Source organism: Macaca mulatta, chromosome 14, assembly GCF_049350105.2.
Source record: "Macaca mulatta isolate MMU2019108-1 chromosome 14, T2T-MMU8v2.0, whole genome shotgun sequence".
Lineage (NCBI taxonomy): Eukaryota > Metazoa > Chordata > Mammalia > Primates > Cercopithecidae > Macaca > Macaca mulatta.
In genome coordinates this window covers 58,641,243-58,668,415 of record NC_133419.1, presented here as the reverse complement: position 1 = coordinate 58,668,415, position 27,173 = coordinate 58,641,243, and the positions used below count along the sequence as shown (strand labels likewise).

The 27,173-nt window shown below is 35.7% G+C and overlaps 1 protein-coding gene across 11 annotated transcripts in view; it reads left to right on the top strand.

The window, feature by feature from the left end:
* ZNF215 (zinc finger protein 215) overlaps positions 1-24,014 on the top strand; it is a 31,132-nt gene extending 7,118 nt beyond the window's left edge. For 3 of the 11 annotated variants that reach the window (XM_077963578.1, XM_077963579.1, XM_015115016.3), the window contains exons 4-7: positions 8,145-8,227; positions 9,647-9,779; positions 10,111-10,206; positions 16,106-18,841. In XM_077963578.1, coding sequence (XP_077819704.1) covers positions 8,145-8,227; positions 9,647-9,779; positions 10,111-10,206; positions 16,106-16,947 — 1,154 coding nt within the window. In that variant the 3' untranslated portion in view covers positions 16,948-18,841. Of the gene's footprint in view, positions 1-1,961; positions 2,053-8,144; positions 8,228-9,646; positions 9,780-10,110; positions 10,218-16,105; positions 18,842-21,349 lie in introns of those variants that run through there. The other 8 variants (XM_077963581.1, XM_077963582.1, XM_028833750.2 and 5 more) reach the window with 5 other exon arrangements.
* The last annotated feature ends 3,159 nt before the right edge of the window (positions 24,015-27,173 follow it).

The following is a 27,173-nucleotide window of genomic DNA, read 5'->3' as shown; positions in this document are numbered from 1 at the left end:
GTAAAGGAGAGAGATCTGAGGGTTCTGAAAATAGAAAAACCAGTTAGGCTATTGTGATAGATTAGATGTTAGAGAATGAGCATTGGGAAAGCAGGAGTTTGAACCTAAAGGAATTATAAACTTATAAATAGGATACCTTTTGACATAAATTCACATGTACTGGCCTGCATGAGTGGAATTTGGGAGTGGGGGGAGAAGTTGTAATACTTTAATTATGTGGCACGTTTTATTTGAGGTTCCTGTGGGACTTCCACAATGAATAAACCAATATATAGTTAACAGTATGCCTTCAGTGTTCAGAAAGAGAAGATTTGGAAGCTTATATGTATGAACAGAGCAGTAGGAGAAATACAAATCCTTAGGGAGCGTCAATATTTAAGAGCTGGTCTAGGTGTAACTATCAGTTACAGGAAATATAGAGGATAGTGGAACATGTTGAACTATACCATGATAATACCATTTGTAAAATACAAACTGGGAAACTATAAGACAGTCCAGTTTTTAAGGGAAGGAGTATGGCAAAGTGATATGGAGATTAGTTATACATCTTTTAAGTTTTTTAAATCATGTGAATGTGTGGACCTTATAAGATAAGAGGCCATGAACTGGATATTTAATGAGGAATTATTGATTGGGGAGAGTGACTGTGTTGGTATTGTGGTTATATTTAGTCTTTGTCTAAAAAATACTTTTTAATGAGCAAAAGAAGAGAAGCCTAATAATTCCTAGAAAGTAATAATCTAGGAAATCAGAGAACCAGAAAAGATTGGTATCTGAGTTAAGAAAGGAGAAATTTTCAAGAAGTGAATGTTCAACAATGGTATACCAAAAAGGTCCTATTAGGATCAATATTAAAAATAATTCATTGAAATTGTTGATTAGGAGTAATTTTAAGGTTTAGTTGGAGCAGTTTTAGAGGATTTGAGGGGTGCTTCTTTGTAGTGAGTTGTATTAGTTTTCTATTGCTACTATAATAAATTACCACAAACTTGGTGGCTTAAAACAACATGAATGTATTATTCTACAAGTCTGTAGATCAGAGATCAAACATGGGTCTCCCTCAGCTAAAATCAAGGTAAAGGTGGTACCGTTTTCTTTCTGGGGCTTATGTTCCCCTTCCCCTGTCTTCAAAGCTAGCAACAATGGGCCAAGTCCTTTTCATACTGCCACATCTCTGACACTTTATTCTGTTGTCATAGCTCTTGCTCACTCATGGTGCTTCTCACTGTCTCACCACACTGGGAAAGGTTCCTCACTTTTCAGGATTCATGTAATTAGGTTGTGATCACCTGGATAATTCAGGATGATCTCCCTCATCTTAAGGTCCTTGACTTTAATCACATCTGCAGAGTCCTTCTTGCCATGTATCCAAGGACTAAGACGTGGATATCTTTGGGGGCTGCTATTCTGCCCATCATATGGGTTAAAAAACATAGGTTTGAGGTGGGAATGTGATCATGATTATAGACTATTCTTGAGAAATCTAGTAGAAAAGGCAAATGAGAGGTTGCAGGGTAATACAGAACTGAAGAAAGTCTTTTGGTTGTTTCTTTGGTTTGTCTGGTGGCTCTCTGAAAAACCTGCTCATAGGGCTTGCCCTTATTTTACCTAGCTCAAAAGTCACTCAGAACTGAGTTGGCTACCTGGGGTGTATTTGTCAAAAACATTTCATGGAAAATGTATTAGCTACTGCTGTCTGAGATAATAACAGTTGAGATGCTGAAGAATGATATGCTTTGAGGGAATAAGGGATTTTGAAAGCTCCCACATATTTCTGAAAATCTGGAAGACTGAAGACATGTTTAGAAAGACCTGAGAAAGCCCTAACTCTTATCTCTAGCTGACCTTCAGGTGCTACACAAGCAAGAAGTGAAGAACAATGTAGAGTTAAAAGTGTCTGAGTGAGTGAGTGTGCCCTAATATACACAATGCAGCTGCAGAGACCAGTTGATGGTTTTTGTTTTTGATATTATTTTTATGTTTCAAGGCATTTAAGAAAATCTCTGTGATATTACAAGCTGACCACTAAGCTGAGGGAACAGATTCATGCAGGTAAACACAACATGGAATATAGACTTTACAAAATTAGTTCAAAAGTTACTAAATGAGCAATAACTACAACAGTTCGAGCCTCAAAATATATGAAGCAAATACAGAAGTGAAAGAGAAATAGATCAAGAATAATTATTGGAGATTTCACCCCAATTTTATTAACAGATAAAAATACTAGAAAAAAGATTAAAAAGGAAATAGAAGACTTGAGAAACACTATAAACTGACTTGAACTAACAAATATACAGAGTGTACTACCCAAAAAACAACAGAAGATACATTTTCAAGTATACATGGAATAGTCTCCAGGATAGACCAAATGTTAGACTAAAAAACAAGTTTCAGAACATTTAAGTAGATTGATATCTCATGAAGTATCTTTTCCAACTATAGCAGAATTAGAAATCAATAACAGAAGGAAATCTGGATAATTCACAGATAAGTGGAAATTAACAGTCACATAATCAATGGGTCAAAAAGGAAAGCACAAAGGAAATGAAAAAATATTTTGAGAAATGGAAACAAAAATACAACATACCAAAACTTATGACATACAGTGAAGGCATGGCTCAAATTATAGCTATAAATGCCTACATTAAAAAAAGAGATCTCAACCCTCTACCTGAAGGAACTAGAAAAAGAAAACCTAAAAGCAAGAAGAAGAAAGAAAATAAATATTAGAGCAAAGATAAATGATGTGGAGAACACAAAAGTAGTAGAACCAACAAAACTGAAAGTTGGTACTTTGAAAAGATCAACAAAATTGACAAAGGTATAGCTACACTAACCAAGAAAAAGAGGACTCAAATTACTAAAATCAGGAAAAGTGGGGACATTACTACTGACTTTGCATAAAATGAAAGGGTTCATAAGAGAATACTATGAGCAATTAAATGCCAACAAATTAGATGCACTTAGATGAAATTCACAAATTCCAAAAACACAAATGACCAAAACTGACTGAAGAAATAGAAAATCTGAACTCAACTCACCAATAACAAAAGACTGAATTAGTTATTTTTAAAATTTCAACAAAGAAAACTCAAAGATGATATGGCTTTACTGGTGAATTCTACTAAACTTTTGAAAAATTAACACCAGTATTCTCAAACTCTTCCAAAAAATTGGAGGAACACTTTTTAACTTATCCTATGAGGCAAGTACTAATCTGATGCCAAAGCCTGACAAAGAAATCACAGCAAAAGAAAAATGGCAAACCAAATCCAACAGCATTTTAAGAGGACTATACAAAATGACTTAGTGGGATTTATCCCAGGAATGCAAATATGGTTCAACAAATAAAAATATATCAGTGTTGTACATCATATTAATACAGTGAAAAGGGAAAAGTGCATGATTATCTCAATTGATGCAGAAAAAGCATCTGACAAAATCCAATGCCCTTTTATGACAAAAAATAAAAAAAAGACTAGAAGTGAACTCACTCGACCTGACAAAGGGCATTTATAAAAAACCCACAGTTAACATTATACTTGATGAACTTGATGAACAAGTAAAAGCTTTGTTCTTAGAATCAGGAACAAGACAAGAATGTCCACTCTTGCCACTTCTATTCAATGTCATACTGAACGTTCTAGCTAGTGCAATTAGGCAAGAAAAAAAGAAAAAGTATCATGATTGAAAAGGAAGAAGTGAAACTATCCCTACTGGCAGATGTTGTACTCTTATATAGCCAAAATTCTAAATAACCCAGTAAAAAACTATTAGACCTAATAAATCAAAGTTGCAGGATGCAAGATCAACAAAAATAGGTTATGTGCCTATAGCAATGAATGACCCTAAAAAGAAATCAAGAAAATAATTTCATTTATAATCTGTGAAAAATAAAAGAGAAATGTAGGACTTGTCTGCTGAAGACTACGAACCATTGTTGAAATTAAAGACCTAAGTAAATCCTGCGTTCACGTATTGGAAAACAATATCATAAAGATAATACTCCCCCAAAGCAATCTACAGATTCAAATGCAATCCCTATCAAAATCCCAGCTGCTTTTTTTTTTTTTTCCTGGCAGAAATGGACAATTTGATCCTAAAATTCATATGGAATTGGAAAGGACCCAAGATAGTCAAACTGCCTTCATAAAGAAGATAGTTTTACAATGTACACTTCTCAATTTCAAAACTCACTAAAAAACTGCAATAATCAAAGCTATGTGGTATTGGAATAGAATTAAGAGTCCAGAAATAAACTCATACATCTATGTCCAATTAATTTTTGACAAGGGTGCCAAGGCATTAAATGAGAAAATAATAGTTTTTCAACAAATGTTGCTGGGACCACTTGATTTCCATATGCAAAAGATTGGAGTAGGGGCCTTACCTCATATCATGCACAAAAGTTAACTCAAAATGGGTCAATTGTCTAAATATAAGAGCTAAAGTCATAAAATTCTGAGTAGAAAATATAGAAATAACTCTTCATCACCTTAAGTTTGGTAATCAATGCTTAGCTATGACACCAAAAATACAAGAAACGAAAGAAAAAATAGATAAATTAGACCATCAAAATTAAACACTTTTTTGCATCAAAAGACACCATCAAGGCAGCAAAAAACCTACAGAATGAGAAAAAACATTTTGAAAATCATATATCTGATAAGGGTCTAATATCAGGAAAATATAAAGAACTCTTACAATTCAATAACAAGATAAGCAACATAGTTTTTTAAATGGACAAAGGACTTGAATGGATATTTTTCCAAAGAAGATATACAAATAGCCAAAAAGTATAGGAATAAATGTTCAGGATCACTAGTCATTAGGGAATTGCAACTCAAAACCATAATGACACCCACTAGGATGGCTATAATAAAGGAAAAAGAATAGGGTTAACTAGGATGTAGAGAAATTGTTTGGAATTGTATGTCGTTGTTGGCAATATAAACTGGTTCAGCCACTGTGAAAAATAGTTTGGTGGTTCCTCAAAAAATTAAACATAGAATTACCATATACCCCAGAGAATTCAAGACACATATTCACATTAAGAAGTGGAAACAACCCAGATATCCATCAACTAACGAATGGATAAACTGTGCTATATACCTACAATGCAGTATTATTCTGCTGTAAAAAAGAATAAAAGTACTGATACATGTTTAAAAAAAATGTTTGGAACTCCAAAACATTATGCTAAGTGAGAGAAGTCAGACACAAAAGGTCACATACTATATGATTGAATTTATATAGAATGTCCAGAATAGGCAAATTCGTAGAGACAGTATGAGGAAAGGGAGTGTATGGGAGTGACTCCTAAATGAATATGGGGCTCTTTCTGGGTAATGAAAATGTTCTAGAATTACATAGTGGTGATCATTGCACAACATTATGAATGTATTAAAAGCCACTGGATTATATTCTTTAAAATAGCTAATATGGTGAATTTTACATTATGTGAATTTTACCTTAAACTTAGTTCTAAGCTTAATAGAGAATGAAGTGACTTCACTAGAGCCATGATAGAATGGGAGAAAATTAAAGAATCAATGTAGTGTAGTGGGACTCTGATAAAAGTTGGAGAATATACAAAAAGCAAGGACGTGAAAATTGAAAGGATAGGAGGATGCAGTTATCGATTGATTTATCTAATTTTATATGCATGGTAGGATAGTTCTAAGTAATAAAGACCAGAGTATGAGCAAGGAAGTAGATTGGTTGCTGATGGTTATTAGAGATAAGAAAGTCAAAGTTCTATCAGTCTGGGTTGCTGGAAGGGGTGTCTGTGTCAGTGTTGAAGTAACCTATTAAAAGACTGTCAGGATTTGGGGTGAAAAGCAACAATGTGGACCAAGTAACCACAGTTTTTATTGGCCTAGTACAATTACTTTAGTGTTGGTCATTCACAATACACTAGGCTCTCTGAGGGCAGGTATTTCTGTATCTCGCACATAGGAGATAGTAAATATGTGTTGAAAAAATGAATGTGTGATAGCTTAATATATTATAACATCAAGAACAGTATAGTTAAATGGCATAAACCAGTAAGAAATATTTTTGCATGACAGAAAATACTAGGAAGTGGAAGGGAGGTACAAGTAGATCAGAACAATTTCCAAGATCATAGTGCTTACAGGATGGAAAAAGGTGCCTTTGATGATGCCAAGATCCATTTAGCAAGGGAGAAGGAAGAGTCTATAAAGAATTTGAGAATGTATATAGATGTTTCTTTGAATGGAATGAGGGTTTCGGAGAACACGATGCTAAAAGTTCAAGAAGGGGAGGTCAGCAGAGAAGAACTAAGGGAAGAAAATGATATTTAGAGAGAGCAATAAATAAGAGGATAGCTGATTGGAGGCATTTGTACCTTTCCAAGATACCTCAAGAATTTCCAAGAATGTCAGCAACAAGGAACAACATTGTACTGACCTAAAGATTATGGAATTGAGCAGACTGACATTCTACAAAGTGTTATATAGACTTGAATAAAGTTAACAGATCTCAGGGCCAGGCTCACACTTGTAATCCCAACTCTTTGGGAGGCTGAGGCAGGAGGATCACTTGAGGCCAAGAGTTCAAGACCAGCCTGGGCAGCATTGAAAGATCCTGTCTCTAAAGAAAAAAAGAAAAAATATAAAACAAAAAACAAACTTTATCCGAGCATGGTGGCACATGCTTGTAGTCCTTGCTATTCAGGAGGCTGAGGCAGGAGGATTGGTTGAGCCCAGGAGTTTGAGACTGTAGTGAGGTGTGATTGCACCATACTGCACTGCAGCCTGGACTGAGCGAGACCCTCTTTTAAAACAAACAAAATAAAAAGTTAGACCATAATATTTACAGCATTCACATGGTACGTTGCTGAGAAATTTGGATTTTTGTTTGCTTTTATTCAGACAGGGTTTCACTTGTCACCAGGCCTGGAGTGTGGTGGTGCGATCACCACTCACTGCAGCCTCGACCTCCTAGGCTCAGGTGATCCTCCTCCCTCAGCCTCCCAAGTAGATGAGACCACATACACACACCACCATACCTGGCTAATTTATTATTATTATTATTTGCAAAGAAAGGGTCTCCCTATGTTGCTTAGGCTGGTCTTGGATGCTAGGCTCAAGCATTCCTCCCACCATGGCCTCCCAAAGTTGTTGGGATTACAGGTGTGAGCCACCAGGCCTGCCCTGATAGTGTTTTAAGAAGTCCCCATGCAGTTGTTTAAATTATTGTTGAACCCAATTATACATTTATAATGGAGAATTCATGCTGATTATTATGTAACTGCATGGTTTTAAGATTTCTGGGGGGTTTCAAAGGTCATGAAAAGTTTTAAAATGGGGGTGGAGATGATACAGGTTTGCCAAATCTTTTTAAGTAAAACATTTTTTAAATCAATAACATATTAGAAGACATTTTAACATCAAAAGAAAGTCCCTTATATTGAATAAATATAATGTTATAACAAACTTACTACATTGTTTCTACTCTTTTCATTTCACCCTGAATCAGTGAAAACTTCACAGACCAGTGTGACACTTGAGGATCACTGATGTAACTCATGAATCTTCCACAGTGGCCCCTGGATAAACTTCTCACTGAATGGCTGGATAAGAGAATTGGTTGTCCCTCAGAATTTTATGTTTTGAAAGAAGCAACAGTTCAAGGTGGACAGGTTGCTTAAGTCTGTGTATAGTAAGCACAGAGCAACCTACAGGAAAACAATCCTTGAAAAGAATTCTCTTTGGAGTGTTTGAAGAAGGGATTGGTTGGATAAAATATTATAAGCTCCAAGTAGAATTACAGCCTGTGATGGCTACGCTGTAGTTAGGCTTTAGTTATGACAGAATTAGTTATTTTTTGGAATCTGCTATAAGCATAGATGAGGTCTGAAAATATTATTTTGTCCCTCTTTCTGATTCAATAGATCTCAACCCATGGAAGCATATCAGAATCACATTTAAAATATTTTAAAAATACAAGGTCTAGGCCTGACCTTTGAAGATTGTGTTTGCTGGTAGGGCCTGACATTATTTTTTTCAAAGTTCTATGGATAATTCCTGTGAATATCATATTAAAACAACTATAATTATTAGAAGTTGCTCTAGGGCAAAACTTGTCTCCCTAATATTTTCCTTCCTCTTCCTCAGATACGCCCTGCAAGGACTCTGCCCCACAGATGGGGAACATTAAGGAGAAAATGAAAGCTGGCTCACGAACAGGCAAACCACAGGTGAATTAGGATTCTAGTTGTTACTGAACATATATGCTCATTTTTAGTATTACCTGCTTTCAATTTTTTGATCTTTGAACTTTTGCCAAACATGGTTCCATCCAAGAACATAAGACTTTTATTTTCCCACAGGACACTGGACCTATTTTAGTTGGTGATATACTCTTAGCCATATAGTCGCTCTGTGTATCTGTTCCCTCAAAAATATAGTTTTATTTTATCTGTAGACGCTATGGATGTAGAGCCTACTCAGAAAACGTTGAGAATTAAGGCTCAAGAGTAGAATCCAGAGCAATGTCACTTACTACCCAAGAGTAGAAGAAACCTCAAAGCATACTAAAAAGACAGGACCAAAAGATGTAGGGGAAAACCAAGGAAATATGATGTCACTGAGGCCAAGGGGTAAGAATATTTAAGGGAGAAATGCTTTAAAGCGTCAAAGTAATACAGCCCAAGTAGTGTCTATTCACTCACGGAGATACTAAAATGCACAGGAATCTAAGCCAGATGTGGTGTGTTGAGGAAAGAGGAAGTGAGGAAGCAGACAAAATTAATGCAGACAACTTATTCATAAAGACTGGCTTGAAGGAGAGGAAAGGAAGACGTTTATATATTTCAGTGAGATTGAAGGTGCCACTAAAGACAAGGTTGAGGATGCTGGAGAGAGAAGTGGAATAATTGATGGTGTGATAAATGAGGGAATTTATTCATTAGCCAATATTTATGTAGTGCATAATATGCCAGATACTGTTCTGAGGCCTGAAAATACAATTGATAAATAAAACAAAATCCCAGCCTTGTAGAGATCACATTCTAGTAGAGGTATACAGGCAAATACAAGCAAATAAGGTAATTGTAGAGAGTAATAATTATTACATAGAAAATAAACAATGCAGTAGTAACTGATTAATAGGGAGGCTACTTTGGGCAGTCAGGCAATCTTGCCCATTTGATGAGTGATGTTAAACTGTGAGTCCCAAATGAAAACAGTTATCAGGCAGCATTTCTTAATTAAAGAAAATGCCCTACCTCTCCTCCCACCAGAGCCTACATTTTAATTACAAATTTCCATCAGAACTACCACAAATTCTTCCTGTTTTGAACTCCTTTTAAGTAAATTATTTGTATGGCATAGTAATTTTTTGTTCCACAGTTATTTCAGTTGTCTTTTTTTCCCCTCAACCATAATGTACGCTACTGTAGAATAAGGACTGCACTTCACTTTTCTTTTATATCCCTAACAGAGTATATATAGTACCAATTTGTTTGGCCCTTACTACAATTTGATTTTCATCACTTAGAACCTCCTATCAATTTCTGGTATATTCTGACTCCTACCCTATTCCTTCCAATCCATTCCTCCTCTGGTAGTGTTTTGGGGAGTGACACCTTTGATTAAAAAGGAACTTGATGTTTTAGGAACCAGTGACATTCAAAGATGTGGTTGTGGAATTCAGCAAGGAAGAGTGGGGGCAACTGGACTCTGCTGTAAAGAACCTGTACAGGAATGTGATGCTGGAAAACTTTAGGAACCTGAATTCATTGCGTAAAGGTGGTTTCTATATGTTTACCTAATCTGTCCATTTAGTAGTCTCTTCCTACTGTTAAAAGCTATAGGACTGCTGAAGTGACTAAGTTCACTTTTGGGTCGGGGTTCAGGTTTGCTAATATCCTTTGGACACAGTAGCTGATTTTCTCACTGAATCTGGATGAAAGTCCTTTCTGATACTGAGCCAGAGATACACAAGTCTATGGTGCTCTTCTGGCCTTACCCTTCAGCAGCTTAGATTACTGTGTCAGGATAGAATTATCTTCTCTATAAAAATGTCTGAAGTGTCATATATGTTTGTTGTTGTTGTTCTTTTTATTTTCTCCATGAACAGCATATCTACTTTCCAAACCAGTTGAGAGCCTTAAGTTGGAGAGTAAGAAAAAAAGATGGATAATGGAGAAAGAAATACCAAGGAAGACTGTTTTTGGTAAGAATCAGGTAGATATGAGGCCATAGTAAGAAGCTTCTGTTTCTTAAACATACAGACAATGCACAACCCAATCTTTGAATTGTTAGTTGGGAAGGAGATAGCAAAACCTAAACTTTAGTGGGGAAAAACACATCATTGGCTTTTGTTCACAGGTTCTTTTTCTTATGTGGTAAAATAGTCACATAAGGTTAGGGATAGGACCACAGACACTTAAAGCTATATGACCTGAGAGAGCTTTTCTACCAGTTTCCTCATCTGTAACATAGAGTTAATAATAGTATCTACCTCCAGGTTACTGTGAGGACTTAAATGAGTTGGTGTGCCTAGTGTACTTAGAATAGTGCATGGTGCGGCAGGGCGCGGTGGCTCACGCTTGTAATCCCAGCACTTTGGGAGGCCGAGGCGGGCAGATCCCGAGGTCAGGAGATCGAGACCATCCTTGCCAACATGGTGAAACCCTGTCTCTACTAAAAAAATACAAAAAATTACCCAGGCGTGGTGGCAGGTGCCTGTAGTCCCAGCTACTTGGGAGGCTGAGGCAGGAGAATGGCGTGAACTTGGGAGGCGGAGCTTGCAGTGAGCCGAGATAGCGCCACTGCACTCTAGCCTGGGCGACAGAGAACAGTGCATGGTCATGGTAAGTGCTACATCAATGAAAATTAGTCCACCTAACTTTGAATGTTATTCTTTATTTTAAAGAAAATAAGTCAAGTTTATACTAGAGTGATTTCTAGTAATCTTCCATTTTTCCTTTTTTTTTTTTTTTAAACTGTATCACTTATTTTATTTTCTGGAAACGGAGTTCTCACTGTGTTGCCCAGACTGGCCTCAATCTCCTGAGCTCAAGTGATCCTCCTGCCTCAGCTTCCACCTGGAGAACTTCTTAACTTTTGCCTTAACTCCCTATCTTCATCATTTTTGTTTATTCTTCATTCTTGTTAATATTTTGTAAGAGAAAATAAAATTGTGATATTAATATAAGTTCTAGTAAGTATAGAAAAGTAAAACAAGGAATGTAACTCGCTCATTACTTCAGTATCCAGAGCTATGCAGTATTAACATTTTTTTAAGCCATTTTCTTTGTTTGTGATGTTGTATCTCTGAGGTTTCTGAATATTTGTTTTCTGAAATTGTGGAACAGTTTTCAAAATTTTTCCAGAATTCATCAGGAACACATCATTTTATATCCTCTTTTCACCTAACATACCATCATGAGTGATTACCTATTTCACTAATCTTCGAAAATGTGGTTTGTAATTCCCATAAAATATTCAATTATATCATAATATATTTAACCATTCCCCCCGCCCCGCCACTGTTGGACATTTAAGTTGTTGCCAATTTTTCAGGCATGTCTGATAACTTCCATAGGATACCCTATTAGAAGAAGAACTTGGCATTAGAGTATAAATTTATTTAGTTGTCTTATATTATGCTAAATTGTCTACAGAAAGGTTATACCAATTCATACTCTCACTAATAATAGAGTATTATTATCTCTTTATTATCATCCTAGCAAACACTGGGTATTATTTACCTGAATTCTTTATTAATTTGATAGGCAAATTATTCTTCTCTTCCTTTCTAAGGTAAATACCCTCTGTCCCTGCTCCCATTGTGCTTTGGACCTCATTTACCCCTACCTTTTCTCATTTATATTTTCACCATTTCTGTCTCATTTTTCCATCAGCTTTTTAACCTTTTCTGGTCATTACTGATTTTTAAAAGTTTTCTTTCAACCCTACATCCTCCTCTAGCTATTACTCTTTTTCTTACCTCTTCTTTGTAGCCAAACTTCTCAAGTACTTTATGCTTGTTTTTCTCATTTCCTCACCTCCTATTCCATACCCCATTTCAATTTAGCTCTTACCCCAGACATTCACCTGAAACAGTTGTTGCTAAAGTTTTTAATGACTTCATGTAGCCAACTCCAGTAGATATTTTTGAGACATTCCTTATCTCACTTGAATTCTCAGCAGTAAGTTCCACTGTTAACTATGCCTCTTTCTTAAAACATTTTTAGGTTCTTGTAATACTTCTGATGTTCCTCTTTGGTTGGCTATTCTGTCTTTTGCAGACTTAGCTTTCTGTAGCTATCTGCTAAATTTCAGAGTTTGCCAACATTTTATCTTGTTTTGTCTTCTCTTCTTGCTCTTTTCTTCCCTAGTTTATTACATCCACAACTAGAACTTAAATTATTTCACATGTATATAGGGGACTTACAGATGTATATCCTTAGATCAGACTTTTTCTCTGGAGATTTATATATGCTATGACATTTCTCTGTGATATCTTAAAGATGCCTTAAATTCCATGCAACCAAAGTCTGATTTTTTTTCCCTTTCTACTCTTCTATTATTCCCTGAGTAAATGACACTGCCTTCTACCTAGTTACATGAGATACAGTTTATTCTTGACACAACTTCTTCTCCTTCACTTCTCTAATATTTGTTCCTTTTTACTTCCCCACTATCTCTTGAATGTCTCCACTTTTGTCCAACTGCAGTGCTGCTATGCTAGTCCAGGTACCATCATCTCTCACCTGAACCACCACCTTGGCATACTTCTTAGCTCTATTATTCTTGTCCCAATTCCAATCTTGGAACCATACTGCAACCAAGGAGATCGGATTTTGTGATCTGCATTTTTTAAATACTATATTGATTTCAGTATTGTTAATTTCACATTTTATTCTCTGCCTACTTCTCCAATCTCATCTTGCACCACATCCTCCCCTCCCTCTTTATACTCAAGCCACACCTATCTACTTTCAGCAAATCAACATCAAATATATATTAAGCATCTACATACTGTGTCCTAAGCACTCTCACAGGTGTTGGTGTGCAGCAAAGAAAAGATGATTCTAAAGGAATGCATTTGCATTCTGGTTGTCCCTGGAATGTGGCTTGCTGTCTCCCATCCCAGCTTTTGACATAGAACGCTCTTCCCCCTGTCCTTTACCTAATTGACCCTTATTCCTCAGATCCTAAATAAGTGCACATTTCCTTAAGGAAGTCTTTCTGACTTGGTTTTTTCTGTTGTACACTTGTACAGCACCTTACTCTTCCTTTTAGCAGTTATCACAATTATATTTTACATGTATCTCTGTGAATATTTGTCTCCCACATTAGGCTGTATGTTCCTTGAGGGTAGGCATAATGTTTCTTTTTACCCTACCTTTACATCTCCAGCCTGTGGTGCAGATTCCTATAGGAATCAGAGAAAAAAGGATGGATGGATAGATATTAGATAAGAAAGGCAAAAATTATTTTTTGGGTTGTCATTTAGTAAAGGGCTGTTTATGTGGTTTATTGGTTAAAACCGTAGGGGTTTTTAATTAATGTATTAACATCTTATGTAAATTCTGTGGATCACAGTTGTGGCAAATGGAATATCTCAGTTTTGTTTTTTACTTTTATTCATGGTGACTGCCACACGTTTTTTAAACTTGTGTAACTGTATTTCCCCATTGTTTTATATCTGTTCATTTTATACATGTTTTTCCATCCTAAAACTAGGAAACATTTTCTGAGTATATTCTACTTTTATCTATCTCCTCATCTAAACATAATAAATTAATCTGGAATTTACTTCAATAAATGTAAGTTATTTTCTCAAATAGTTAATGGATTGTGGTGGATTAAAGATGACTACAAAATCTATGTCATAGTCTCCATCATGATGTAGATTTTGCCAAGGCAGGAGGATTTCTTGAAGCCTGGAATTCAAGACCAGACTGGGCACCATGGCAAGACACCATCTCTACAAAAAATAAGCTGGGCATGGTGGTGCATACCTGTAATCATAGCTGCTTAGAGGACTGCTTGAGTTCAGGAGTTGGAGGTTGCAGTGAGCTATGATTGTATCACTGCACCCCATCCTGGGCAACAGAGCAAGACCTTGTCACTAAAAAAAAAAATAATAAAAAAGAGTGAGGAAGTTATATGAAAAATGAGTTGTACAAACATGAGTAACAAAGATTTAATTAGGGAAATATAATTGGAAATTCTGCTATTACATAAATACTACTAGAACACTGTTTTTGGTTATCTGTTAAAAAGATTACCCAAAACATAGTGACTTAAAAGAGCAATCATTTTATTCTCAAATTTTGTGAGAAGACTGAGGAGTTCTTATGTTTCATACGATGTTAGCTAGGATTGCAGTGTTCCAGGGCTCAAATGGGATGGAATGTCCAAGATGGCACATCATATGGGTGAAAGTTAATGCTGGCTGTTCCTCGGAACTTAACTGTTCTTATGGGCCAGAGCACCTACATGTGGCCTCTCTTTGAGGCTTGGGCTTCTCACAGCAAGGTGGCTGGGTTCTGAAAGGCAACATTCTGAGAAAAATCAGAAGCTGTCACCTTAAAGGCTAGGTCCAGAAGTGGCAGAGTATCACTTCTGCCACATTCTATTGGCTTAGCAATCATTGGATCCGCCCAGATTCAAGGAGAAGCAGAATAAACTCTACTTCAGTATGGGGAGAGTGGCAAAGAATGTGCAGCCATTTTGATCTACATTAATCTGTCCTCTGGTTACAAAATACCTGTGTTCTTCCCCCTTGAAAAATACATTTACTCTCTCCTAAGACCCCCAAAGTCTTGCCTATTATGGCATCAAGGTTGAAGTCTAGGATCTCATCTAAATTAGGTCCAGGTTTGGAATACATTTCTCTCTCTGAAGACTTGTGAATTAAAGGAACAAGCTATCTGCCCCCACACACCTAGTGTACACTGGTGAGGCAGAGACAGGAAATTTTTTAAAAGAATAGAACCAAAGCACAGATTTGATATGGGAGATGAAGGACAATGGTTATTCAGTTTTTTTATGGACTCCAGTATAAATATTAGAAAAGCAATGACTCAAACAAAAATGAAGACATTGAAGTTTTTTTTCAACATGGAAGATGACTTCAGTCTCTCATTTGTTAAGCTAGAGGACTACGATAGTCAAGTGGAGATGTCCTAGAGAGTGATGAAAACAAGGAACAGTAATGTGAGTGCAAAGCTGACATGATTTGGTCACCAATAAATGTTGGAGAATAAAATTATTAGGCATGCTTGAAGTTACAAGAAAAAAGTCAGTGAAATTTTATTTTTAAAAAATTGCTAGAATATAGAGTATACAGAGTATATAGAAGCTAAGTGAGAGGAATTTTGAGAAATGAAGGGGAACATAAATAAAACAAATGAGGACAGGTGAAAGGAAAAGACCCAATCTTAATTAGAACAGGTAAAGTTTTGAGTTCTAGGAAGTACAGTAGAAAACTACCAAAGCACTAATGTTGGAATCAGGAGTTATTTTGAGCCCAGAAAAAGGACTTCCTGCTATCTTACATTATAGTTCTTTTTGCCTTTGTTATATTTAGGGAGTAATTGTGGCTGTATGGAAAAGGAGGGGCACTAAGATTGCAAGTTTGCTTTTAGCTGGTTAAGGTATGGTGCCTGGGAATACAGACATATTCTTAAAATTAGGAGTAAATTGGTATTTTATAGAAAGGAATATTTATTATTGGTGAACAGCTTGGGATAAACAAGATGCTAGAAGAAGGAATATTAGAGCCTTCACACACTAGTTACGAACCAGTGATAACTTGAATTATGATATGATATGCCACCTCCCATCCTTGTTCATATAACCATATTTTACTTGAGCCCTATATAGTTTTATATAGTTTTTTTAATAGTCCCAAATAGCTCTATTTTATTTACTAACCTATTTTTAACATTTTTGTACCATTTATTTATTTTATAAGTATTTTTTCTAACCTTGCCACACATTTCCATTCTGTGTTTAAGACCCGTGATATATGCATGTACCTTAAACAGTTCAGCCTCCATTTCCTAATGAAGCAGTTTCCTTTCTAGTTCATGGCATTTTTTATTTCTCTTTAGACATGCAGAGTATTTCTGGAGAAGAATCATCCCATGGATTGATGATAACAAGGTTTACTGGAAGTGGACACCCTTCTTCAGATGTCTGGAAAGGTGAGAATTGGTTACATAGGAACCAGAAAAAATGGGACATAAATTTGCCACAAGAGGCTTTCATTCCTGAGACAACCTACACTGAGGAGGAAGATTTTGAGTGTAGTGAAAATAAGGAAAGCTTTGATATTAATTCTGTTAGCTCAATTTGTGCTATACAACAGGGAATTTCTTCAAGAAAGGGGTCTCCAAAATGTGACAAGTTTAAAACTCACTTCAAATTTAATTTAGACTCAGTAGGTAAGCAACATTTAGAATATGAATATGGGAATGACTTGAGTCTAAGTACAGATATTCAGCACCAAAAAAGTCATACTACAATGAATTCCTATGAATGTTATCAATGTGGGAAAGCCTTCTGCCGAAGTTCATCCCTTATTCGACATCAGATCATTCACACAGGAGAGAAACCCTATAAATGCGGTGAATGTGGGAGATTCTTCAACCGACGTACAAACCTTACTAAGCATCAAAAACTTCATGCTGAAGCAAAGGCCTGCACAAGCAATAAATGTGGAAAGGCCTTCAGTGAAAGTGAAGACAGTAATAATCCAACACTCCGTTTTGGAAATAATTTCTATGAATGTGTTAACTGTGGAAAATCCTTCAACCGGAGCTCCTCTCTTATTCGACACCAAATGATTCATACAGGAGAGAAACCATTCAAATGTAAGGAATGTAATAAAGCCTTCAACAGGAGTTCAAACCTTGTTAAACATCAAAAACTGCATACTCGAGTTAAGTCCTGAAAAAAGAAAAAAAAAGATTAATTACCTTCAGTCAGAATGCAGAACTCATTCAACATCATGAATTTATGCTGGATAAAATCTCATGAATATAATGTAGGAAAACATTTGTCAGATTATTCTTTAAATGATATCACAGAATTAATATTGGATAGAAATATTATTGGATAGAAATCTGTTTGAAGGAATTTTCCTGGTTTTCAGATGAAGCCATACGGCTTTGGAGTTAAACATGGTATCACCGTACAAGTGTTTGTGTATCATTATTTTGATATCCATTACCCTTACCTCTCCCTAGTTCATAAATAGGTCTATAGCATACTAATATCCACTTGATTTATTGATGAAGTAAACATTAGGCAAAACCAAACAATACTCTTGGAGTTGATATTTAACAAAATTCAGCCCTTATAAGAAGGTCACAAGAAATCAGGAGCTCATGAGAATATAAGAGAACACTTCTAAGGAGAGAAATCTCTGAATTAATGGCTAAGACAACAGTAACAGCCATTTACTCCATTCCTGACAATACTCTTTGCTGTCTTGCTACTGAATGGAGACTAGAGTTGGGATAGGGTTATCAGTTGCAATGGGAGAAGTATGTATTGCTGTTAATCTATATGTATTGTTAAAATCTGCATTTGTTTAAAGTACAGCAGGTCCTTGAAAAATGTACAGCAGGTCCTTGAAAAATGTTTTGTTATAATGTTATAATTGTTATGATGTTGATGAGAAAAATATCGATTCCCAGCCAGGGACACTGTGTGGAGTTCGCACACTCTCCCCATGTCTCCAGGTGCTCCAGTTTCAAACCCCAAAGATGTATACATTAGGTTAATTGACATATCTAAGTTATCTCAGTCTGAGTTTGTAAGGGAGTGTGCCCTGCAGTGGAGTGGCTACTAATCAGGGTTGGTTCCCACCATTGCCCTGAGCTGCTAGGATGCTCTCTGTCTACCCATGGCCCTGTACTGGAATAACAGGGTAAATAATTATCTTACCTGTTTTTATTAATCCTCCTTAAATGTGTATATAGCTCAGATTTATTTTAATGTCTAATATTGGAAATATTTGGGGTCTTTAGAAGTTTGATGATGTTGTGACGAGACATTTGCCCTAGGAACTTAACTCTTGTTTGTATCCATTAGTCTACGGTAAAGTCGGTTTTGTTATACATCATTTCACTTAAAGTTGCAGTTCCTAAGAACCTATTAATGATGTTCAGTGCAGACTTACTGTACCTTTGGGAACCTAGGCTGGAGAGACATCCATAGCCTTAGGTATATCATTTATACCAGACATTATGAGGTTACTAAAGTCTCCTAATACTCTGTACACCAGAACTCTGCCTTCTGTAAACTACCTCAGGATCCCATCTGGTTCTTGAGCCAAGAAGTATGACTTAATCTGCCCCAAAAAATTCACACTGGAGACATTCCCAATTAATGATGATGGTAGCTTTTTGTGAAAGTTCATACTTTATTCAAAGGCAGAAAAGGTATACTGGAGTGAACTCCTATGATTAGTTAAATAATGTCAAAATCTATGTTTGTTCATCCTTTATATTGTAACACAAGTTTTATTAGGACAAAGCCCTACATAAGTAATTGATATAGAAATTCGTATAAACAAGAGGTAACTTGTAGAGAAGCCTAACAAGAGAAAAGCACTCTGAATGTAAAAAATTCTTGAGGTATAGTTCATTCATCAAAGTACTTATATTAATGGATTCTGACTTTTTAACTTTAGGTATTCCAAGTCCAATATTTCAGTTTTGAAAATAAGCTGTGATTTTCTTTTGGATGGTTGAAAGATAGAAGTACTATTTTCATTCCTTATATTCTTTGAACAACTAGCTATTTGAGCCTAAATAAAATACTTATTTTTTTCTCTTAAATCTCCAAGCTTTCTTTAAAAAGTGTTTACTATATTCACTAAGTTTAACATCACATAGTTTCAAATAATTTTTGGAGTACATTTAAAGCTCCTGCAGAGCATTTATAGCCAATTAACATCTTCTCACAGCCTTGTTCCACAAGCCTATTTATTTAGTACATTGTGTTTGAGTTCTCTAGAAGGACAGAACCAATAGGATAGATGTATATATAAAGGGGAGTTTATTAAGGAGTATTGATTTACACAATCACAAAGTGAGGTCCCACAATAGGCTCTCTGCAAGCTGAGGAGCAAGAAAGCCAAGTCCCAATTTTACATAGAGTCCAAGTCCCAAAACCTCAAAAGTAGAGAAGCCGACAGTGCAGCCTTCAGTCTGTGGTTGAAGGTCCAAGAGTCCCAAAGCTGAAGAACTTGGAGTCTGATGTTTGAGGGTGGGAAGCATCCAGAACAGCAGGAAAAAGTTGTAGGCCGGAAGACTAAGCCAGTCTAGTCATTCCAATTTCTCCTGCCTTTTATTCTTGCCACACTAGCAGCTGATTAGATTGTGTCCACCCAGATTGAGGGTCCGTCTGCCTTTCCCAGTCCACTGACTCAAATGTTAATCTCCTTTGGCAACACCCTCACAGACACACTCGGGAACAATAATCAAGTTGGCACTCAATATTAATCATCACATATTTGAGTTTTACTGTATACCATCAAAGGTAGATATCTAAGCTGAAACATGAAGAGTGTAGATTAACCAGGTTGTGTCTAGCAAGTATGGAAATGTTAGGAGAGATGATAAAGGAAAAACAAGGGGCACAAAGCTATAAAGGGATGAGGGCATGGCATGTTCAGGAAACAAAGTTCACTTACTAGAATACAGCATTGGGAAAGAATGGAGCTTTCATTTCACATAGAGGTAAAGCTACAGACAGACTCAAGGGGCACATCATGAGAGGTCTTGTAAGCCACTTTAGAAGTTTCAGCTTCAGCCTAAAGGTAATAGATAAAATTGTTAACTACACATTTAGTACTCTGAAAATGCTAATTGAAGTAACAAGACAAAACTCAAAAGGAGGAGAAAATCATTTGCTGCTGATATGGTTGACCATCATGACAACCTAATAAAATTCATTGAAAAACTGTTAGATTTAATACATGAATTTAGATAAGGTAAATATACCAACTTTTCTCAAAAATAATCTTGAATAAGTGGAAAGCTATGTCTGGATGGGAAGACTGCTATCGAGATTTTGAGTCTCTACACATTAAACGACAAATGAAAAATTCTAATCAGATATTCAATGGGGAGGATTTATTTCACAAAATGATTATATAGTTTACTTTGTAGAAGTAAAAATAGTTGTGACCATTTTTTTAAAAGCAAGGTAATGAGAACATTACTAGTAACATAGTGTGATACTAGTCTATTGACGCGTGAGACAATTGTTTATAATTAGACCTAGGTGTTTATAAGAATTTAGCATATAATAAACTGTCACTTCAAATTACAGTGGAAACATTCAATATTTACATATATATCATATACAGATGTATACATATATGAATATATATGATATACATTGATATATTTTTTGAAAATTTGACCATGCTGTGGAAAACTGGTCTAAAAAGTTAAATGCCAGTCTCAACCAAAAAACAAGGGAAATTTTCTATTTTCACTAATACTAAAATACTTAAAGATCACATATTGGGCTGATAGACAACATATAAAAGGAACAATGATACTCAATTTTAGTGGGACTCTCAAGAAATGTAACTCACATGCCACTATGGGAATGCAAATAATTACTTTCTGGAGGGCCAACTTGACAGTATATATTGAGAGTGTTTAAAAAGTCAAGTTACAGGAGGGAACAGCACAAGTTAGGATTCAAAAAATCACAAGACCGCATGAGCTCCAGAGAGTGACAAAGAATGCACAGTCTGTACAAAGGAAGAGCAATGGGAGTTGAAGAAAAGACCAGCATCTGGCCTACAAAAAGAGGAAGGAAGGAGCTGAAGAAGTCAGCCCGGATCAAGCAAAAAACAAGTATGAGTCAAGAACCACCAGATTCACACTGAGCAGCATCAACAATCACCTAGAGGTGAGGCCAAAGATGAGGATAATAGGGGTAAAGCAAGTGCTTCACCCAGACTCTCTTTCTTCTACTTAAATACATCATAAGCACCTTAGTAGGCTGTCCAGCTATTTCATTTTTAGAGAGTTGTAATCCAGGTGTCATTGCTGTAGATTGCCATGGATCGACACTCTGATTATCCATGTGCTTTTCTGCAGCCTAATGCTGAATCCCGCTTAGAGGATCTATTTTGTAGAGCTGCTTTGGTCCCAGTCTTCATTTTCTGGGTCAGCAGGAAACAGATGTCATTCTCAATTTTAGAATAAGAATAGTTTAATATTATGGGACTATTTTTAAAGGTGTGGGCAAAGTTTAGGGAAACCACAAGAAATAGGAAAATACCCAAAAGCTAGTAATCAGGGTTTTTTTGTTTTTATCCTCAGGCCTAAAAAGGCAAGACAAAGGAGTCATCACCAGAAGCTAGGAGTCATGCAAAGAGGGCACTTTGGTAAGAGCTGCAACCTGAGGTCTAGGAAAGCAACAGTCAAAATCAACCCTCCTGTCTCCTGCCAGGGACTCCCACTGGCTATAGCCATGGAGTTAAAGAGCCCGTTGATGTCACCCATTTAGGCCGGCCTCCCAGAGTGGAGAAAAGTGGAGAGTGGATCTAGAAGGGAAAATAGAGGATATCTGGTATGGGATCCAGATTGATCTGATAAGGGACTTATTGTGAACCTCAGCCCTGCCATATATATCTATGAGTCACATCCTTGGAAGTCCAACTCCTTCTTGGGCTGGTTTCTGTACCCTATTATGTTATCTAAAGCAAGTGGAAGTGTATTTTTTAAGTTTGGCCATCTCACTTGGTAATGCTTGGTGTCTTCACCTTGTAGTGTAAGTGGTTCTTACAGAGTGGTCCCCAGACCAGCAGCATCAACATCTCTTAGGATTTGTTAGAAATACTAGTTCTTGGGCCCCACCACAGACCTAATCAGGCAGAAATTCTGGAAAATGGACAGTAATTTTTCTTGTAACAAGCCCTCTAATTCTGATGGAAGTTTGCAAACCTCTGATCTAAGCTTGACATCTGGGCCTAATCTTACCAATGATGCTGATTGTAAGTTTACATAATGTTTCTAAAATTGGCCTTGCATCAGCTATCACCTATATTTTTCCTGTGTCATATTGTATGTCATAAGCCCTTGTTTCTGAAGGGCCCTTGTATTCTAAGTTTCTCTTCAGAGAGAAATAATATATTCAGAAACTATCAATTGTTGATGCCCTTCTCAAGCAAATTAACAGTTCTACCCATTTTCTTAGTGCCCAGTATTTCTAGTCTACTCATCCACCTTTCCTGGGCATGGTCTAATTTAAAGAGTCTTAGCATACGTTTAATTAGTGAATTCAATTGACTTAATCATATAGTCATGTAACTACCACCATAATCCATATATAGAACAGTTCTACCACTACAGAAAATTCTCTCCTGTTCTTTTATAGTCAAGCTGTTCCCTCAACCCCAGCCTTCATGACCACTGATCTGGCCTCTCTGTATATAATTTTGCCTTTTTCAGAATGTGATATAGGTGGATTCATATGATATACAGGTTTCTTAGTCCGGCATCTTTCACTTAGCCTACCTAATTGAGATTCAAACATTGTTATTGCATCTTATTTATTGCTAAGTAGCAATAAAATATAATTACTATTAAAATGTGGTTACATATATTCTCAATATATGAACCATCTGAGTTATTCATATATGTGTTATTTTTAATTTTGTTATTTATTCATACATAGGAATAACTCAGTTATTCATTCACCAGTTGAGAGACATTTGGATTGTTGGAGTTAAGTATTAAAAAATCACAAATATTTTTAAGAGTTTGTGTTAAGATATGTTTTCATTTATCTTGGTATATACCTAGGTGTGAGATTGTTGGGTCCTATGGTAAGTGTATGTTTATCTTCATAAGAAACTGTCAAACTATTTTACAAAATGGCTGTATCACTTGGCACTTGGTATTGGATGAGAGTACCTGACGTTCCACATACTAACATTGGATATTCCCAGTTTTGCTTTGCTTTAGCTATGGTGTACTAGAGTAAGTTCACATTGGCTCACAAAAAGTAACTGTTAAATTATCAGGAATTTTGTGAGCGAAGTGAAATTATGTTATAGCTTGGAATCAACCAAGATTTACACCACAAAAACTGACAAATGCTATTAATCAGGGTTTTTTTTTTTTAATGTTTTTTGGAGACCTAGCTAAACATTTACCATACCACTATGTTAGCAATTGTAATAAGTATGTAATAGTACCTCAGTATCGCTTCAATTTGCATTTTCTGAATGATTATATTATATTTTCATGGGCTTGTTATACATATATTTTTGATGAAATGTCTTCTCAAATCTTTTGGCTATTTTTAAATCTAGTTGTTTTCTTAAGTTTTGACAGTTTTTTATATATTCTAGATGGAAGTCCTTTATTGGATATGTATTTTGTGTAAACATTTTTTGCACAGTCTATGGCTTGTCCTTTCATTTTAAACAGTGTCTTTCAAAAAGAAGTTTATAATGTTAATGAAGTTAATTTTATCAATTGTTTCTCTCATTGATTGTGCTTTCACTGTCATACCTAAAATATTTCTCCAATTTTCTTCTAGAAGTTTTAGAGTTTTAGGTTTTACATTGAGGTTTATGATCCATTCTTAGTTAACATTTGTATATTATGTGAGGTATGGGCCAACCTTTATTTGCTTATGGATATCCAGCAGTTTCAGTACTATTTGTAGAAGACTATAGATTGAATTACCTTTGAACATGTGTCAAAAGTCAATGAACTGCTATGTCAGTCCATTCCTGGAGTCTGTTTTCTTTCACTGATCTTTGTGCCTATCCTTTCAGTAATACATTAGTCTCTTCATTAATGAATATTTAGCCTTGAAATCAGATCATGTAAGTCTTCTTAGTTCTTTTTTTTTTTTTTAATGTCTTTGGCTTTCTTGTTCCTTTGCAGTTCCATATAAATTTTTAAACTTAGCTTATTTTTACAGAATAATCAAGATGAGTTTTTATTGGGCTTGTATTAAATCTAAAGATCATCTTTTGTATATGTGTATTTTAACACTGTTTTACATACATTAGTGTGTGTTGAATGTAATCACTCACTGAAATAACATTCTCAAATGAGTGCCCAAGTAACATTCTAAGAAGACTCTTTTATACATTTGTATTTAAACAAAGTTTTACATGCATTACATCATAGTGAATACATCCATTTGTTGAAATACTACTACTCAAGCTGTACAAGTAGAACTCCTACATCATCTTTTATACATGGATCTTCACATGCGTCATTTGTGGTGAACTCAGATGTGGCCACCACATTAATGTGAGTAAACAGTATTGAAAGACAAAGATACAGAAGAAATATCTGAGTGAAACTTCCACACCAAACTGAGAACAGTGTTATTTCAGTAAAGGTATATTGAACACTGTAATACATAATATACAGAGTTTAAAGTCACACATGTAAAAGTGTTTCTGAGAGTGCCACTTGTGTACCAGGTTCAGAATGGTGTTATTTCAGTGATTGGATGTATTCACTACTATGCAATGATGTAAAACTTGTTTTTAAACACATGTATAAAAGATGTTTCCTAAGTGCTACATGGGCATCAATTTGACAAACATGTTTTTAGTGTGCAAATATGCTCACTCTGTTCAATGTTTAAAGGCACCTAAATAAAAGATGTTTCTAGGACTGATATTTACAGACAAATCTAAAGATCAATTTTGGGAAATTTCACATTTTAAAAATACTGTGTCTTCCAATACATAAACGTGGTGTGTCTTAAAGTTTTTTATATCTTTTGTCAGTCTTCTGTAGGTTTCAGCATATAGAACTTACAAAGATTTTGTTAGATATACTTCCATGTAATTAACATTTTTAGTACATTATAAATAGTACTGTTTTTGTAACTTGAATTTCCATTTGTTCATTCCAGTGTATACAAACAAAATTATTTCATATTGACTTAGCTTCCTATAAGGGTGCTAAATTCACTCTAGTAGTTTTTTGTTATCTCATTGAGTTTTTTTATATAGACGATCATGTCATCTGTGACTCCTTTTTAGTATTTTAGTTCTGTCTTCAGGGAGGATACTGGTCTTTTAATTGTACGTCTTGGTCTAGTTTGGATTAGACTAATGCTGGTATAATTAGGTGAGTTGGAAAGTTGTTCCTTATTTTCTATTTTCTGGAAGAATTTCGGTAAAACTGGTATTATTTCTTCCTTAAATATCTGATAGAATTCTCCAGTGAAACCTTTAGGCTTTGAGCTTCCTTCGTTGGAAAGTTTTAAATTATGAAATCTATTTTTAAGAGAAATAGAGCTATTGAGGGTTATTTGTTTCTTCTTGAGTGAGCCTTAGCACTTGGTGTTTCAAGAATATACCATTAAATATTACACAGCCATAGAAAAGAATGAAATCATGTCCTTTGCAGCGGCATGGATGGAGCTGGAGGCCGTTATCCTAAGCAAATTAATGCAAGAACAGAAAACCAAATACCGCATGTTCTCACTTATAAGTAGGAGCTAAACATTGAGTACACATGTGCATAAAGTAGAGAACAATAGACATTGGGCCTAGTTGAGGGTGGAGGGTGGCATGAGGATTGAAAAACTACCCATCAGGTACTATGCTTATTATCTGAGTGATGAAATAATTTGTACATCAAACCCCAGTGACACACAATTTACCCATGTAACAAACCTGTACGTATCCTCCCCAAAACTAAAATAAAAAATAAAAGTTGGAAAGAAAAAACAATGTTTATATCATCTAAGTTGTGGACTCTATAGGCATAATATTCTATGGAAAGAATTGTTCACAATATTATCTTGTTTTCCTTTTAACATCTATAGGATCTGTGGTCCCTTCTTTCCTGATAGCGTAACTTGTATTCTCCATTTATCTCTTAGTCTGGCTAATGGTTTTTTTCATTGATTATTTTTCTATTTTTAATTTCATTTTTATAATTTTGTTCCTTCTGCTTGATTTGGGTGTACTTTTTTGTTTCTTAAGGTGGATGCTTATTTTTTAAAGTATATGGGAAGTTGACATTTCTTTTATTACTTATTACACTTTAAGTTCTGGGATCCATGTGCAGAACAGGCAGGTTTGTTACATAGGTATACACGTGCCATGATGGTTTGCTGCATCCATCAACCTGTCATCTGCATTAGGTATTTCTGTTAATGCTATCCCTCCCCTAGCCCCCTACCCACTGACAGGCCCTGGTGTGTGATGTTCCCCTCCCTGTGTCCATGTGTTCTCATTGTTCAACTCCTACTTATGAGTGAGAATATGCAGTGTTTGAGTTTCTGTTCTTGTGTTAGTTTGCTGAGAATGATGGTTTTCAACTTTGTCCATGCCTCTGCAAAGGACATAAACTCATCCTTTTTTATGGCTGCATAGTATTCCATGGTGTATATGTGCCACAATTTCTTTATCCAGTCTATCATTAATGGGCATTTGGGTTGGTTCCAAGTCTTTGCTATTGTGAATAGTGCTGCAATAAACATACATGTACATGTGTTTTTACAGTATAATGATTTATAAATCTTTGGGTACCCAGTAATGGGATTGCTGGTCAAATAGTGTTTCTGGTTCTAGATCCTTGAGGAATCTCCACACTGTCTTCCACAATGGTTGAACGAATTTATACTCCCACCAACAGTGTAAAAGGGTTCCTATTTCTCCACATCCTCTCCAGCATCTGTTATTTCCTGACTTTTTAATGATTGCCATTTTAACTGGCGTGAGATGATATTTCATTGTGGTTTTGATTTGCATTTCTCTAATGACCAATGATGGTGAGCTTTTTTTCATATGCTTTTTGGCCGCATAAATGTCTGCTTTTGAGAGGTGTCTGTTCATATCCTTTTGTTTGTTTTTTTCTTGTGAATTTGTTTAAGTTCTTTGAAGATTCTGGATATTAGCCCTTTTTCAGATGAATAGATTGCAAAAATTTTCTCCCATTCTGTAAGTTGCTTGTTCACTCTGATGATAGTTTCTTTTGCTGTGCAGAAGCTCTTTAGTTTAATTAGATCCCATCTGTCTATTTTGGCTTTTGTTGCCATTGCTTTTGGTGTTTTAGTCCTGAAGTCTTTGGCCATACCTATGTCCTGAATGGATTGCTTAGGTTTTCTTGTAGGGTTTTGATGTTTTAAGGTCTTACATTTAAGTCTTTAATC